We start from the raw sequence: 15,298 nt of genomic DNA on the forward strand, positions 1-15,298 counted from the left end.
CGAGCAATTATCCAGCGAATAAACGTAACAATACGAGTCGGAGAATAAAATGGTCGCGAATAAATTGGTAGCGGTCGAGCGATTCGCGTATGATTTTCGTGTAGGCGAAGGTGGATCGAGGAAAATGTTGATCTGGATACCCGTTCGCGGCCTTGAAGGAAAGTTCAATCTCGATTTTGGAACGCGCGGATGGGAAAACGCTCGAGCGAGCATCGCGTAATTAGCGTGAAATGAAACGCTCGGAGGTTTCCGTGAGCGATCGAATCGGTTGCGGCATATGACGTTCGAGCTTTCGTCGCAGCCTCGGAGGATTAAACGGTACTCTTGCTAGGTCTGATACGAAATTACTTTCAGGGTAATCCGCTTTTACTCCGAAGCAAAGTTTCCATACATGTACCAACGGTTGTACAATCTTTGCGCGAAATTTTCTCCGTCGATTAGCGAAGGATCGTCTCTCTCGATTAAACCGACAGAATCTGCAACCTCGATACTGGGAAACAGAGTACATCGAGAAACCGGGAAAGCGGAACTTTCCTCCTTCGTTCGTAACATCGCGGACGCAATGTCAAGTACTTTCTAACCTTGGAATCGCGCGCTCTCGACGCTGTTGGTGTCGTTTTAACGTACATGCTCGCGTCGCGATTGGACGTGTAATTGGATTATAGCTAATTATCCGCGGAAGAAAGCGAGAGTGCCTTTCGTTGGCAACGATGTCGCATCCGAATACGTTTCAAAGACTGGTCGCGATGTCGGTACAAGAATCTTCGATCGAGTCGCGCGTCGAAATAAAATAAAAGTGCGCGTAAACTCGCGCGAGCATCCGGTTGTACAGAGGACGAGTAGCTTGTTGAAACGTTCGGTCGACTGCCTCGCGCAAAGCCGTACAGGTTGTCTAAAATCCTATGGTCGGAACGAACTTCCGTAGTTCGTTGAACCGTAGGCGTGAGGTTTCGAACAAGCGATAATTAGCAAAGTCGCGATTAGTCGACTCGTGGCACCTGTAATTTGCGTACCAGCGCCAACGACGCGGCTTCTTTGCTTGTTGCCTATCCTTAATGCGTTTAACCGGAGTATTATCGCGTAACGGACGATTTCTCTCGAATTAGGAGGTCGCGGTTGCCAACGAATCTTTTCTCGCAGAACGACGAATCGAATCGAATCGAATCGAATCGGAACGAAACGGAACGGAACGAGGTAAAAATGTTCCCAAAAGCGATGACATAAGATTCGCTCGAGTAACAGCGCGAGCGATAATCGGACGCGTCGAGAAATGCAAAGCACGCAACTTCCACCTACTTTCGATCCTACAGAGTTTAATTCACGCACGCGTAAGCACGCGTACTCCCTGCTCGAGGAACGCGAGAAAGACGCAAAGAACGTAGCCATGGGAAGTCTCCAGAGATTGGCAGATCGATCGAGAGATTTAATTGTCACCGATACGCGAGTATCGGCAGAGAAGGATCTCGGACATGGAATCTTTTGGTCCATTCACCTCTCTCTTGACCCGATTTCCGACCGAGTATCGTACATAGTCGCTTGCATTCGACTTTGCCGCGTTGCCAAGGCGATGGCGAGCCGTTCGGCTCGGGCTTGTTCCAGACGGGAACCAAGTTGCCTACGATTCGCGAGATTTACCTCGCGAAAATCTAAAAATTTAGAAACGCAACGGGAACGCGGAAAGAAAGAATCGACGGTGACGCGGGCAAAACGCTTCTTTCGCTACGCAGCGTGCGATAAACCAACGTAATCTCTTCATCGCACTTTCGCCATTCTTTCATTCGCGCGACCAAGGAAGAAACAAACCGCGAGGAGTTTCTTTTGTGTTGTCCGCGTTTATCCGTGACCAAAGGAATCGCGCGTGCGTTTTTTTTTTTTCTCTGCTGTTCGCGCTAACGAACTCAAACTTTCTTTCGCGGTCGCGCTTTGTAAATGCACAGTCGGAAACATCCGATCCGTAGAATCCGGTGATCCGAGAAAGATCCAAAAAGAAGCTCTCGACGGTTATCGGTTCGCAGAGGTGATGTCGGTCAGGTGCGCGATCGAGGTAAGCATCTCGTCGTCGAGATATCGCGCTTCGATATCGCCGGCTGATCGCGATAATCCCGCTGTTCCGTGTGCCGCGTTTAATGCAGTCTCTTTAGCGTTTCTTCTCGCGGTCGTTCCCACGAATATCGGCCGGCCTTAAAGTCAGCAGATTTGTAACACGATTCGTGTCGTTAAACTCTCTGTCTCTAACCCTACCTCTATCTATCTATCTTTCTCCTCTCACATTGTTCTAATTACGGCTGAAGAGGTCTCGAACGTAACGCGCGAAGAACAAAATTGCACGTTTGACGCGCGATATTTAATCGCACTCGAATCCGTGAAAGTCGGAAGGGGACACTAGCGCGAAAGGTATGAATGGCGAAGCGTCATGGGATCCGCGATACGTCGAAGGAATCGATCAGAGAAAACGATGAGACCGGTCTTAAACTCACCCGGCAGGATAGGCGACCAGCTCGCTGGTCGCGTCGCAGTCCAGGGCTGCATTGCTCGACACGGTTACGCCGAGTACACGTTCCAGCTTTATCTGTAACAAATGGGAAGCAAAGTTACGGTACAATAATAATTTCGAGCGCGTTTAATGTCGCGACACGATCGAATTCGAAAGGGGCTATTCGAACAAAGGGTTTTATCGTTGGCGTAAACAGTTCGGTTACCGCACATACGTTCGCTGCTAGAAAGCGGCGCGCGGCGGTGTCTCGACCGAAACCATGAATGCAACTCGTAACGATCGGTGATTCGTAGCGACTTTCCTTCGAGGGACGATGAAAAGACACTTGCGCTCTCCCTGAAACTTTCATCGATCATTCGTTTGTAATTACGACCCACTGAGCCAATTCCTTGCAAATCGACGCAACGTCGGCGACGATCGACTCGCGAAAGCGAACGAGCTCTCGTTCGTTAGGCTTTGGCTTCGCGGCGACGCGGGCACGCCAAAGATCGAGACGAGTTTGGTAATCGAAACACCGAGGATACGATAGGAAAACGTTCAACGTTCATATCTCGTTAAAGTCGAGCGGCGTTGAAATCTGAAAACGGAGAAAACTCGAACGGTTTCCGTCGATTCGTAATTAGCCGTTCCATATTTTCTACAAATCTCGCGAACACGCAGGTTTTCCGGTGCAGTGGTTTCGTTCGATGCTGCCAACGTTACCGCGAATCTGCTTCTTCGAACATTACTTACTCGGAAACGGAACGAAACGGTTCTAAAGTAAACGACAAGCTCACCGCAATCGATGCAAACGATTAACCGCAATCGTTGCTCCATTAACAGACAGTAAATCGAAACGAGCGATCGCGTCATGGATGCTCGAGGCGATCGTTGCCGAGTCGTCGGCGAGTTCGTTGTAAAATCCTGCCATTTGTATCAGCGGAAGTTACGCGCGGATTGTATATGGTTCGCGGAGAATCGAGATCGGCGTAGGCAGAGACGAGAGCTATGCTCGCGTACCTTGATTGCGGCTTTCGTGCGACATTGGTCCGTTACGCGGTCGACTAGGTTGGATATCGCGTAGGCGTCTAAACGATATTATTTACAAAGACTCGCTGGGAAAAATCGTCCAAGATACCAGGAGTAAAACGGCATTACGAGTTCGAAACGAGATCTTGTTCGCGTAACGACCGAGCGTCGCGAGAAAGACGGAGAACGTTGAAAATGAGTAATTGCAAGGAGACAAATTTGTAACGAGCGGTCCTTGGAATCGGGACTCGATTACTCCGCGGACGATGCCGAGACTTTCTCTCCGATTAACTGCGGCTCCGAGCAGCGGCGCATTTGGGCTGCTAAATTGCTTAATTGTCCGTGATCGAGCTCGAAGAACAGGATAATTGGCGCGGAGTACAACAATGAGAAATCCGTCTAACGACGGAGACCTTGGAGGGAAAGTTGGCGAGCAAGGCCCAGAAGCAGGACACGCGTTTGCCAACAACGTGGCTCGCAATGAAAACCGACGGCAGGCGTTTCGAAAGAAAAACATGCCCCGCGTGGACGATCTACGATCGCTTTGAAACGACCGCGTTAATGGAATCGACCTACACCTATCGAGGCGCGCGAGATTCTTGTCGATGTTTGCGAGCACCGTCCGCCGTTGGTCCATGGAAATCGTAACGCACTGGATGTGGGCACGAGCGCGCGCGTGCCACGGATTTCTGTGTATGTACATCTATGGTCGTTGGACGAAAGGTTTCGCAACACGATCGGTATTGCCGGTGCAGTTTCGCGGAACACGCGCTGGAAAACGCACGGTGTGTCGTAAGGTGCGCGTGACCAGATGCCTTATGCACGGATGCCATAAAACGACCGCAACGTCGTCCAAGGATATACCGACGACCGATTCCTGCAAATTTCACGATACCGATGCCCGAACCTTTCGATTACGTAACTTCCTGCCAGCCGAACGTAGTGTAACATATACCGAGTACATCTCGCGCTGCCGATCATCAATCGAATAACAACTGTTTACTTCGAGACGAACCGGTTGCGGTTGCGACGCTTTTAGCGATGATTCAGTCAAACGTCCTCATCCACGTTAACGCGCGATAATCAATTTTTTGCACGTTTCCTTCTCCCTGGATACGCGCGTACCTATCGTTCGTATCGTATTCTAGACATCGCGGGTAACGAAAGTGGAACTCGTCGGCACTGTTGACGCGTCTTCTTAACGAGAGACAGAAAACGGTCGCGGTTGCCACCTGATGGATTTCCTTTTTGTCACGTTCCTCTACAACTTTCGTAAACCCATAAATGCACATTTTATATACGTACCGGATCGCGTTTTACTATACGGGCTTCGTTGCAGAGGAAGCAAAACCAGTTTCCTTTGTTTACGTGCCGAGCATGAGTTCACCAATCGTCCAGTGACGTTTTAAGAATCCTTGCAGCGGTACGATTTAGGAATTACGAACAGCCACGGAATAACGCGAGTTTACAAAAGTTTAGGAAACGCTGCTTCAAGAGACTTTGGACTATGGAAATATACGCGGCGGCGCGATTGCAGTTTGTTCGGAAAACACGGCGAGGACGCCAGGTCGGCCGTGCGAGAAATTTGTCATTGGCAACGGAATCGGGACCGGGTAATCGATAGGCGATCGAACGCGCGGAAATTGTCCAAGATGATGCAAAGAAGCGAGGACGGGACGACGAATCGAGAATCGCGCGCCGATTCCTGGCAACCAGGCTATCTATTACGCGGTGCACCGCGCTCGCTGGCCGAGATAATGAGAGACTCGAAGAACGTTTTGTCGGTCGATACAATGAAAAGAATGCAGAAATGCATGGTCCGTTGCAACAAGGCGGTCGCGTCGGTCGGTTAAAGTTACGTGGGCACGAGCCAAATACGGATGCTCGAAGCCTGCCTTTCGATGCTGCCGCGCCGCTCGCGCGTGTTCGCGAAAACGTCTACATCGTAATTAGAAAGAATCTCGCCATGGTTCGTACCATGGCTCTGCTTAAGAAAACGCGGCACCCGAAAATTATAATCGATGCGATGTAACGATTACATTTGAAAGCGTATTAGGTAAGAGGCGAGGGATCGTTCTTTCTTCTGGTCGATGTATTCCAGCGTTCCCGCAAAAAATTTCACTTGGAGAAACGTTCGAGAAAAGGGAGGAGTAACAGGTTGTACGCGTAGTGGGAAGAAAAAAGCAACACCGCGTACGAGACGTAATTTGCGAGACTAACGCAGGCGTCACGGTAGAGGAGCAGCAGCGGTAGTTGGTGCATCGCGATTCGCGATAGAGCCTGGGATGACGTAATGCACGGCCGATGGAAGACAAGGTCTCCTTCGGCATAATACGAAGGCTTACATAATACGTGGCAGGGTTCGTCGCGTCTGAATGAAGAGAGCCGCGGAACTTGCGATCGCGTCGATCTTGCGCGCAAATGTTACGCTTCAAGGGTAATACCCATCCTTGGCGGTGATAAACCTCGCGTGCTCTTGCGCGAATAAAGATGCCGCGAATAAAGAAGACCGACCAAAGCTACCCACCCAGTTTTCCAAGGCGTTTCTTTGCACTTGGATACCCACCGAAATACTAAACGAACGGACGCGTTCAAGAATAACAAGTTATTCTATCGGTTTCTTAAATCGTTCCGAGCTCCGAGTAAAACGTATTCTTACGGCGACGTTACAGGAAAACGCTTGCACGACCCTTTGCCAACGGACTATGCAAAACGGTACTCGTTGAAACCCATGCTTGATCGATATCAGCCGCGAACGGAATTTTTCACTGGCGCCCGCCAGGAATATTCCAGACTGTAAATCAGCCGAAAGTACGCGATGAATATCTTCGATCGACGAGCATCCTCGAAAAGCATCGCGAAACGGCATACGAGTATCGTGGGAGGAGATTCTCGATGGATAAAACTCGGTTCGCACCGTGTTTTAAATACCTACCTATAATTTGCCGACGACCTTACGTTTATTCGTAGCAAAAGATAGCGTTGCTCGGTTCAGCCGAGAGGTAGATACGTCGCGCGCGTGGACCAAGCTTAAAACGGCGAAGGCAGCAAAGGTCGGCGCTTGCATGGTGTTTTCGCGGTCGTATGCATGTACGCGTTCGCGTTACCATAGCAGATCGATCTAACGGGCTATTATGAGTTTCGTGCAAGACCGTTTTCCCGTCTCGGCGTGTAAGCCACACCCTGGTACAGTTATATCGCGTCGTCGAAGAATAAGAATAAGCGAGCGAGCGAGCGAGCTGTGTCTGCTAAACGCGAGTGGAAGCCGGTCGCTGCAAAGGTGCACCGGTTAACCAACGACAGACGCGTAAATTTGCGTGTGCATGAACGACAAGTACCGGTTCCTCGAGTTATCTCGCGATATCGATAAATTTGTAACGCATTTTTTCGCGTCGCATCTTGCTGTCGGAGGCCTACGAGCACGATATCGCGTTATTCTCGATGCTTCCCATAGGAATTAGCAGGTAGTCGATCGAGCACGATTCCTGTCCTCGTAAGCGGTCACTAGGTAACTATAATTAACTAAGAAAGTCGGAACTGTTACGATGAACTTTGCTACGCGTTTCCGATCGTTTTCACCGCGGTTACGGTCGTGAGAATGCCACGGTCGGGTTAATCACGACCGTCGTCGACCGACGTTTTCTACGAGACTCGATTTCCGTTGCTTTAATTGCATCCGATGTTTCCGATCATTTCGCGAGATAACGAACTGTACGAGCAACTTGGATCGAATATCTTTTCGATACGAGAATGGAAATTACCTCGATCGTTTGGAAGCGTTTTCGAAACTAACGCTTCCAAACACCGACACCTGCCCGTTCACGCTAACTATCGCTTTCGGAAACTCTCTCCGCGTATCCGAAATCTCGAAAGCATACGCAAAGTTCCATCTTCCAAAGGTTTCTACGCGGAATAACGAAATCGAGCGGAACGACGATAATAATGGCCGCGTCGCGAGACGTCGGTGTAATGGGTACAATTTACGCTAAGGAGCCTAATATGGAACGGTAATAGCGTTGACCGCGAGAAAACTGCGTAAGCCAGCCATAGCCAAACGGTTCGTAACCCGCATTTTTTAACGAGCGCATCGCTCCTTCGTCTATTCGCACGAAAAGTATTTACGCGCTGTTTACCTACGTAATACGTTCGTTAATCCTTCTTCAACGGGAGCTCGAAATTATACACTTAATTGTCCATTGTTTACAGGGAGGTCGAGGTAATCTTTCCATCGAGAATGTATGTCTCCGTACCGGGTTGGTAGGTTAACCGTAATAGGTCAACGATACTTAACAATCGAAGCTTCTTCTACGTATCCGAGCGAAATATTTTTGAAAGACGTTCGAAGAGCGCTTAGGAAAAAATTGTGAAAGCAGACTCCTTAACATTCGTACAATGGCATTGTCAAAGCGCTAATAATAATGTTCCTAGTTGCGCGTCGATTCGAATATCGTTTCCGAAGAAACCCCTGGGGAAACGCAGGTGAACGGGTCGCTCCTCTCTCTCTCTCTCTCTCTTGATGAAGATAACGATTATGCCGGTCTATTAGCTGGCGAGGTGCAGCGTGAGGATTTTTCGCATCGTATGAATAGAGGAGGAACTGCAAACGTAAAACGGATGCAAATCATACGAGGTACAGTTGCTCCGAGTTGCCATTAACGCGCCGTCGAGGGACCGTCCCATAATGCAAGCTTTTCACGGCAGAAGATAAATTCGTAACATCGTTTGAAAACGCACAAAGAGTTTCGCCGCGATACGTAAGAAATTTTACGAGGATTTACATTTTATTGAGAAAGAAGAGGACGAAACCAATGAGAGACTGCTATTCCGCGACGATGATCCTGACCGAGCGGAATGCAAATAACGCGATTGTCGGTAACAACAACGTGCCTGTTAACGCCAACGGAAATGCGTTTTGGCATACGTGCACGGAACATGCACACGTTGAAACCGGTACTTCCTTATCGCTCTCGAAGAATAATTGGACTCGCGGCACCGCTCGTTTCCCGAGTTATCGCGTGGCCGTAATCAATTGGAAACTCATTCCACGAGTCGAGAGCGTCGTCGAGCGACGTTTTCGTTTCGCGATATTTTTCTTTTGCCCGGTACGCGAACACGATCGCGTACACGGAATAAAAGTTGCGGAATACGGGGCAGCTGCACCTGCAGCAGCGCGTGGTGCCACCGCCATGCGGCAGTAGGCGCGAGAAGATAATCGCGTAACGTGTTGCGTATACTTACGTCGTAGGCCGGAATACTCTCTTTGTCCCGTACAACGGGCGAGCTGTTCCTGGACGTGATCAGCGCCATTTTTTCGCGTCGAATATCGCTCGTCTTTCACCGATTTTCCGCACGCGACACCTACTATCCGAACTGTCGCGTATCCAACATCTCTCGTCGTTTTCCGTCGACGATCTTCGCTTTCTCCCTTAAGTCGCGGGACGACGTCCGACGATAAACCTTGTCCCTCGTCGAGAAATCGCGACCGAGATAGTTCTTCTCGAGGCTTTCGAGGAGAACACGGATCACGGGGCAACCACTTGGCTTCTGTTCCATCGAAACGTCGGATGTTTTAAGGAACTCGCGGCGAACGCCAGTTTACGACTAGCGTTTAACTACCCACTTCACCGTTCCGCGTCGAGGGTATCGACTCCGAGTTGGCACGCGCTTCTTGTGCGTCCCACCGAGATGGAACGCGTACGTCCTCCTCCTGAACACGCAGACAACGCGCGCTACATGTCACTTTCGAGTGTTTATACGGCACTTTGAACGCGCGTAAATAAGTCGAGGCGCTCGAACGACGAGCGCGGCAACGACTTGGAGCACAGCTGGGTGTAAATCAAACGCCTCTCGTCGCGCGAAACTTGTCCGAAACACTGCCAGAAATCGAAGCGAAGCGAGAGTTGCTCGACTCGACTCGACTCGACTCGATCGTTCCAACGACGCGGATTCGGCCTCTGCGGTTCGAGGAAATCGCCGGTGTTACGTAACAATTCGGATGGATCACCGAATCCCGGTAATTACTCGCACCGGTCCCTTCTCGCGTGACCGCTAACGAGAACCGCGAGTCAGAAACAACAACGACGGGGGGACGTCCAACTCTCGACTGAGCCGTTCTTTGCTCTACTCCTCTATCCGACTATCTCGGATACTTCCTCCCCCCCCTCTCTCTCCCCCATTCCCTCCCTCCGTCCGTCCGTCCCACTCCCGTGCTCGCGAATCGCGACTATATCCTACCTGCAACTTGCCAGGCCTTTGCCACCGATGGCCATTCGAGTCCTCTTTTCTTCTCCTTTTTGCTCGACGTTTTTTCTACTAGTTCTCTCGGATACGGGTTGCCTTCAATACCCTCGCTAATCGTGCCTAAACGTTGTTCAATCTTAACCAACTATTTGTTTTGTTAGAGGAAAGGAGCGAATTAGACGAACGACGCGTTCTACGTTTTTCTAGCGTCCCGAAACGATCATCGACGAAACTCCGATCTGGAAGGTTCTCGAGAATGTTTGTTTATGCCAGATCGCTATACGTGGGCACGTCTTCGTTTCTCCTCGATCGTTAAGGTCGACGAATACGAAATTTCCACCCACGTCGGTGAAGCAACTCGGAGCCTTCACGGCCGCGGAACCGTCATCGTCGAAGGCGTCGTCCTCTCGCTCGCGTCGCCAGATTTCGGATGCGTGACGAAATCCCGAAACGTATCGCGTGTCGTTCAGCGTGAAAACGGCGCAGCCGACGAAACACGAGAACTACACGCGTTACTCGAATTCGGTCTGGTTCGTTCCCGCGAAATCATCCGCCATCGATCCGTACTCAAGAAAGTAAAACTCCGAAAGCGAGACCGCGCTTCCAGATCGAAACGCTCCACGCAACCGGCGAATCGCGAACGACCACCGAAACGCTGAATATGCATGGCCCAAAATGTTTCCTCGAAACGTACGCCTGGTACCGATTCGAACTCGGGCGTATAAATATCCGATCGGGACAATGTACGTTAAGCCCGAACGACGACGAACTCGAGCAAACTCACGGCAGAACTCGTGCGACCAGAATGGAGCGAGGGAATAATTAATTCAAGCACTGATCTGCGCATCCGTCCCGTGGAAGCAACGTCTCTTCCGCTTCCGCGATCGGAAATTAGTATCCGCGAGATTCATTATCGGTCGAGACACGACCTTTTCGATTATGTATTCCGCCGGGTACGATATCGCCGACGACCTTCGAATCGGTCGACATGCAAATTAGAATCGTTTTTGTTACACGGTGGACCACGTCCATGGCATGACTACGATTTTTATCCGAGTAGACGTTTTCAATAAAAAGTGCACACCTTTTTATCCATACTCGACAGGTAATATTAAACTCGTTCGTGTACTCGCCGGTCGTCCGTGGAATCGAAAATAAAAAAAAAAAAAGAGAGGAATACGGAGGGTCGCGTGATAAGAAGCAATTCTGTTAAAACCTCCCGCAGACGAGGAGTAAAAGCGTGCGGTACGTAGCAGACGAGAAAGGGCTGGTGGCAAGCAAAGGGTGTGTCTCGTATTAGCTGTTTTATCTTCCGATGTAATAACGCCTAAAAGGTTTATCGAACCGCCAATGTGAAATTATCAAACACCGCGTTCTCGTATTCTATGCACTCCCTAAACGTGGACTAATTTTGACAAATTAACGGATTAATTTAAAAACAAAAAAAAAAGAAAAGAAAGAAAATGGGTAGGCAGATCGATAGATGAGCTGCTGGGAGCGCCGAGGAAGAATCACCGGTGAATCGTACCGTTAGACAAAACAGGAAGTCGTAGCTGGCGATGGGCATCCGACTCTGTTCTCCGTTGCTAGTTTTTTCGAGCGATTCGCGCGAATAAAACTCAGAATTGCTATACGTAAAGATATGTAATAAAACCTGATCGTAAAATGTTGAAACGAACAAGCCCGTGGCACGCGTAACGAGGACGTGAATCGGATTCGTTTCGAAGGTTTTATCGGTACGTCCGAAGAGGTATACGAAACGACATCCGCAACCGAAAGGGATTCCGAACCGATGCGATTGACCGGGTCTTCGAACCGCTCTCAATGGCTCTTTCGAGAAAAAGTAAAAGCCGAGGGTTGACCGTGTAAAGTGTGTCGAACTCGGTCAACGACCTGCACCAGCTGCGACCGGTACACCTGTTTCGAGATCACAATTGAACTTTGCCGAGGTCTTGGTCAGGTAAGAACGAGTTCCGAATTCTGGCTCAACGATTTTCGGGGAAAAGTGTTTCCGGAGATAAAGATGGTTGCTAGGATGGCCTGCGTTATAGGTATACCTAGATGGAACTATCGGAAAATTGTGGGTGTATGTTTCATCTAGCGTACCGTTCACGAGGCGGAAAATAATCCTGCTCAAGGTCACCACTTTCCGACCTTGAATCACGGTCTCCCTTTTCACGTCACGCCCGCTCTGTCTCTCCAAGAGACGAAGAGACCGCGTGCTTGCAGATTTTCGCGAAGGAGCGCACGATAAGATCGACGAGGAAACTGTAAAACCGTAAGACGCGCTTCTCGATTCGACTGGCAGGGAGCGCCTGTCGTCGTAGTCTTCAAGATTGTGGAACGGCCGGTAAAGAAGTCTGTACGTTTGTCGACGACCACTTGTTCGAACGGTCCCGTTTCGTCGTCGATTTATGCGCCGAAGAAGCTATTCCAATTTCAGAAATAGAAGCGAAAAGCCCGCGATAAGCTATAGACGGCTTAGCCATCCGTTGAGAAACGACACGTCGTTAGTTCGGACTCGATGCAACTGGGGCAACGAGTGCAAACGCACGCGGCATGGCTCGCGCGTGGATACGTAACTCGATCCGCGAACAGGAACGTCGCCGAGAGGGAAAGTAGCGTGGAAGCGAGCGGTGAATTTTCCACAAAGTGGACGCGTCGGGATTCTGGAAGACCTTCTCGAGAAGTACGCTGGACGCGGAACGCGTGCTGCGAGAGAATCGCGTGCGCGCAAACTCGCCGCGCGTACAAACACCGAGACCGATTCGGATGGAGACGAGCGGACGAGCGAGGTCCTCGAAAAAAAAAAAGGAGAATCGCCGTGACGTCAATCCGGGGCTGCTACTGGTGGCGGTGGTGCTGCTGCTGCAGCTGCATCGACAGGGATGCATAATGTGCATCCGGCGCGCAACGACGACTCGACACGGTCGAGCTGCGGCTATTGTCTTTGGCGACGTCAGCTCCGCCGTGATCCGCTACGAGGAACCCGTGCGCGCATCGCGACGCGTTTGCTCGACCAATCGCTGTCACTTTCCATTCCGAAGAATCGAATGCATGCCCGATCGCGCGGACTAACCAGGGAATCGGGAATTGCCTGGATCGGAATTGGAAGACCCGAGACCTTGCGATACGTTCGTAGCAGTTTTTACGCGTATCGATTCGATTACACTTCAGATAACATTAATACAAAGTATAATAAAAATGAATGGAAGCGCACGCTTAAATCGCACCAAACGATAATAGACGTACCGCGGTAACGAACAAATAACATCGATAACGACGATAAGAGTAAGAGCTGCTGCTCCAGTGATTTGCTATCATTCGGATTCGTTTTACAACTTCTCGATTACCCGGCTTCTCCATACGGAGGAAAATCAGTAGGAAACTATACGGGAATTTAACGAGGGCAAAGATTCATCGCAAACTTTCGACTCACCCTGTCCTGTATCTTGACGTTCTCCTGGCCCCTCTTCAGGCTAGGAGCTCGCAGAACCTTGCTCGTAGCTGGTGGATCCATCGCGATGGTTAACTTTGCTCTCTCGTCAGGATGTCATCCCTGAAGGAGATTCGATTCGCTCACTTCATATTCTGCGAACAAAACGGACGACTTAATGTCTGGTCTTGTGATCAAGTTAAAAAATGGGGTCGATATCCGCCACTCGATTGGCAATAAATAGCAGGTCGTTGGGCGAAAGTAAGAGTAAAGGTGTACGAGAGAGTGTGTGTGTGTGTGTGTACGCGAGCGCGCGCGTGCTCGCGATCGTGGGAGATCGAGACCTACGCGAATTCCGGCTCGACCGGCACAGCTGGTGGTTGCAAACGCGAGGAATGGATAACGGTATGTACGGGAGTTAACGGAAGGTAATGCACGAACAGGTACAGGTAGCCAGCACGCCGGAGAAGATTCCTCGAATGTCGACCTCGCCTCTCGATTTCCCCTTTACCAACGCCTTCGAACGTTGCGTGGAGAAAAATCGTTACCGTCCAGATTGCGCGACGCCGTGTGTTCGCAAAGGTTTTCCAGTCGATGAGCAAAAGTATATAAGTAAAATAAAATTCGATAATTTCGCGGGCTTTAAAGTTCTCATTCGATTCGCTCGAGTTTCCGCGGCGGACGCGCGAAAACGTCGACCGTGAACCGCAAGAAAAGTTTCGTGCTACAGCGACTGCGAGAAGGGACGCGGATATGGCTTCCACCGGTGGCAGAGAGCAGTTTAACATGACGCGAAATCGATAAAGCACGATATTAACCCTTCGTTTCTTGCAGCCTTGTCAGCAGCTAACGGCTGACGGGGCTGCCTTCCAGAAATTGCCGAGATAAAATCGGAGGTGGATCGACGACGCGAAAAACTTGTCTCGCGGAATGCATCGACAACTGAAGCGCGCAGATTTTAGGTGGCGACTTTTTCGTTGCATCGTCGCGGACCGGGAAACGATTCGACGTTCGAGAAAATTCATTCTTCGATCAAGCGGAGCGGATTCGTAAAACGTAACACGTTGGTATTTATACGGAATCGAGTAATTCCTCGAAACATTGGAAAACTGGAGGATCGCGACGTGCGAGGTGACAAAACGAACGCGAACGCGTCGCGAGAGCAAGAACGGCCGATATCGCGTACGCGTGCATGCCGAGCCAATTACCGGATGCGTTTTAGTGGACGCATTGCCGGGTTCGTTGTCGGTGGGATTTATGAGCTGCAAAGCCGGGACACGGAAACGCGAACCGCTGTCGGGTTGCGGCGGCATCGTTAAACGCGTCTTTAACAGACCGTTGATGAGGTTTGTCCATTAATACGTATCCGATGTCGCGGGTTCCGCGGCGCTCGACTCGGTCGCCGTGCAGCGTCGCGTCGCGTCGCGTCGCGTCGCGTCCGATGAGAAGAGGAGAGCTTGGCTCTCGGCCAAATATTTGAAAATCGAGGGGACGAACTTGTGGTATTTCGACGGGATCGGGTATCGTAGATTCGATCAAACTTAACGCCTCCACCCCTCGGCCGTGAAGGAGAACCATCGCGCTTCGCCAAACTCACCAAAGTTTTCTCGATGTCATTTAAAACTGTTTAAAGTAAAATTTGAAGGACGACTATTCGATTCTCGTTAGAAACTTAACGACCGCGATAACAGCGAATCAGCTGCGTTTGATAAAACGACGGATCGCTGGCCATTTCTCCGCTGGAACACGACGGGTATAATTTACTCGCGAAAGGGTAAAACTTGGCGAGCGGTTACCTCGTGAATGTAACGAAACAAACCCCGTACTTTATCCTCGCGTTTTGGCACGTGCTCAAAAACTACCTTTTCGCGAAACGAAAACAACACAGTCGCTGGGATTTGTTACGCTCCGAGTAAAAAAATAAAGATTCGTGTTCAATTTGTCCTTGCTCCCGACAAACTCTTGATGGAGTTAACAGCTATCGTCGGCCTTCGACTCGAATGTCATCGATGCCTATCGTCGCTCACCGATCGCAATAAAAGCGCGTCCCTCATGGTAAATGGTGCATCACCAAACTGTCTATTCTTTTCGTTCGAGAGACAGCCGGTCGTACCAGATAC

General features: G+C 50.2%; 1 protein-coding gene across 4 annotated transcripts in view; it reads right to left on the reverse strand.

Annotated features, from left to right (window-relative positions):
• LOC128888966 (mitogen-activated protein kinase-binding protein 1) overlaps positions 1–15,298 on the reverse strand; it is a 46,100-nt gene that overhangs the window by 15,902 nt on the left and 14,900 nt on the right. For 3 of the 4 annotated variants that reach the window (XM_054146202.1, XM_054146201.1, XM_054146203.1), the window contains 2 exons: positions 13,182–13,333; positions 2,478–2,569 (listed from right to left, as the gene is read on the reverse strand). In XM_054146202.1, the coding sequence (XP_054002177.1) occupies positions 2,478–2,569; positions 13,182–13,262 (173 nt within the window). In that variant the 5' untranslated portion in view covers positions 13,263–13,333. Of the gene's footprint in view, positions 1–2,477; positions 2,570–8,740; positions 9,594–13,181; positions 13,334–15,298 lie in introns of those variants that run through there. The other variant, XM_054146204.1, reaches the window with a different exon arrangement.

Source organism: Hylaeus anthracinus, unplaced genomic scaffold (assembly GCF_026225885.1).
Source record: "Hylaeus anthracinus isolate JK02 unplaced genomic scaffold, UHH_iyHylAnth1.0_haploid 11994, whole genome shotgun sequence".
NCBI lineage: Eukaryota > Metazoa > Arthropoda > Insecta > Hymenoptera > Colletidae > Hylaeus > Hylaeus anthracinus.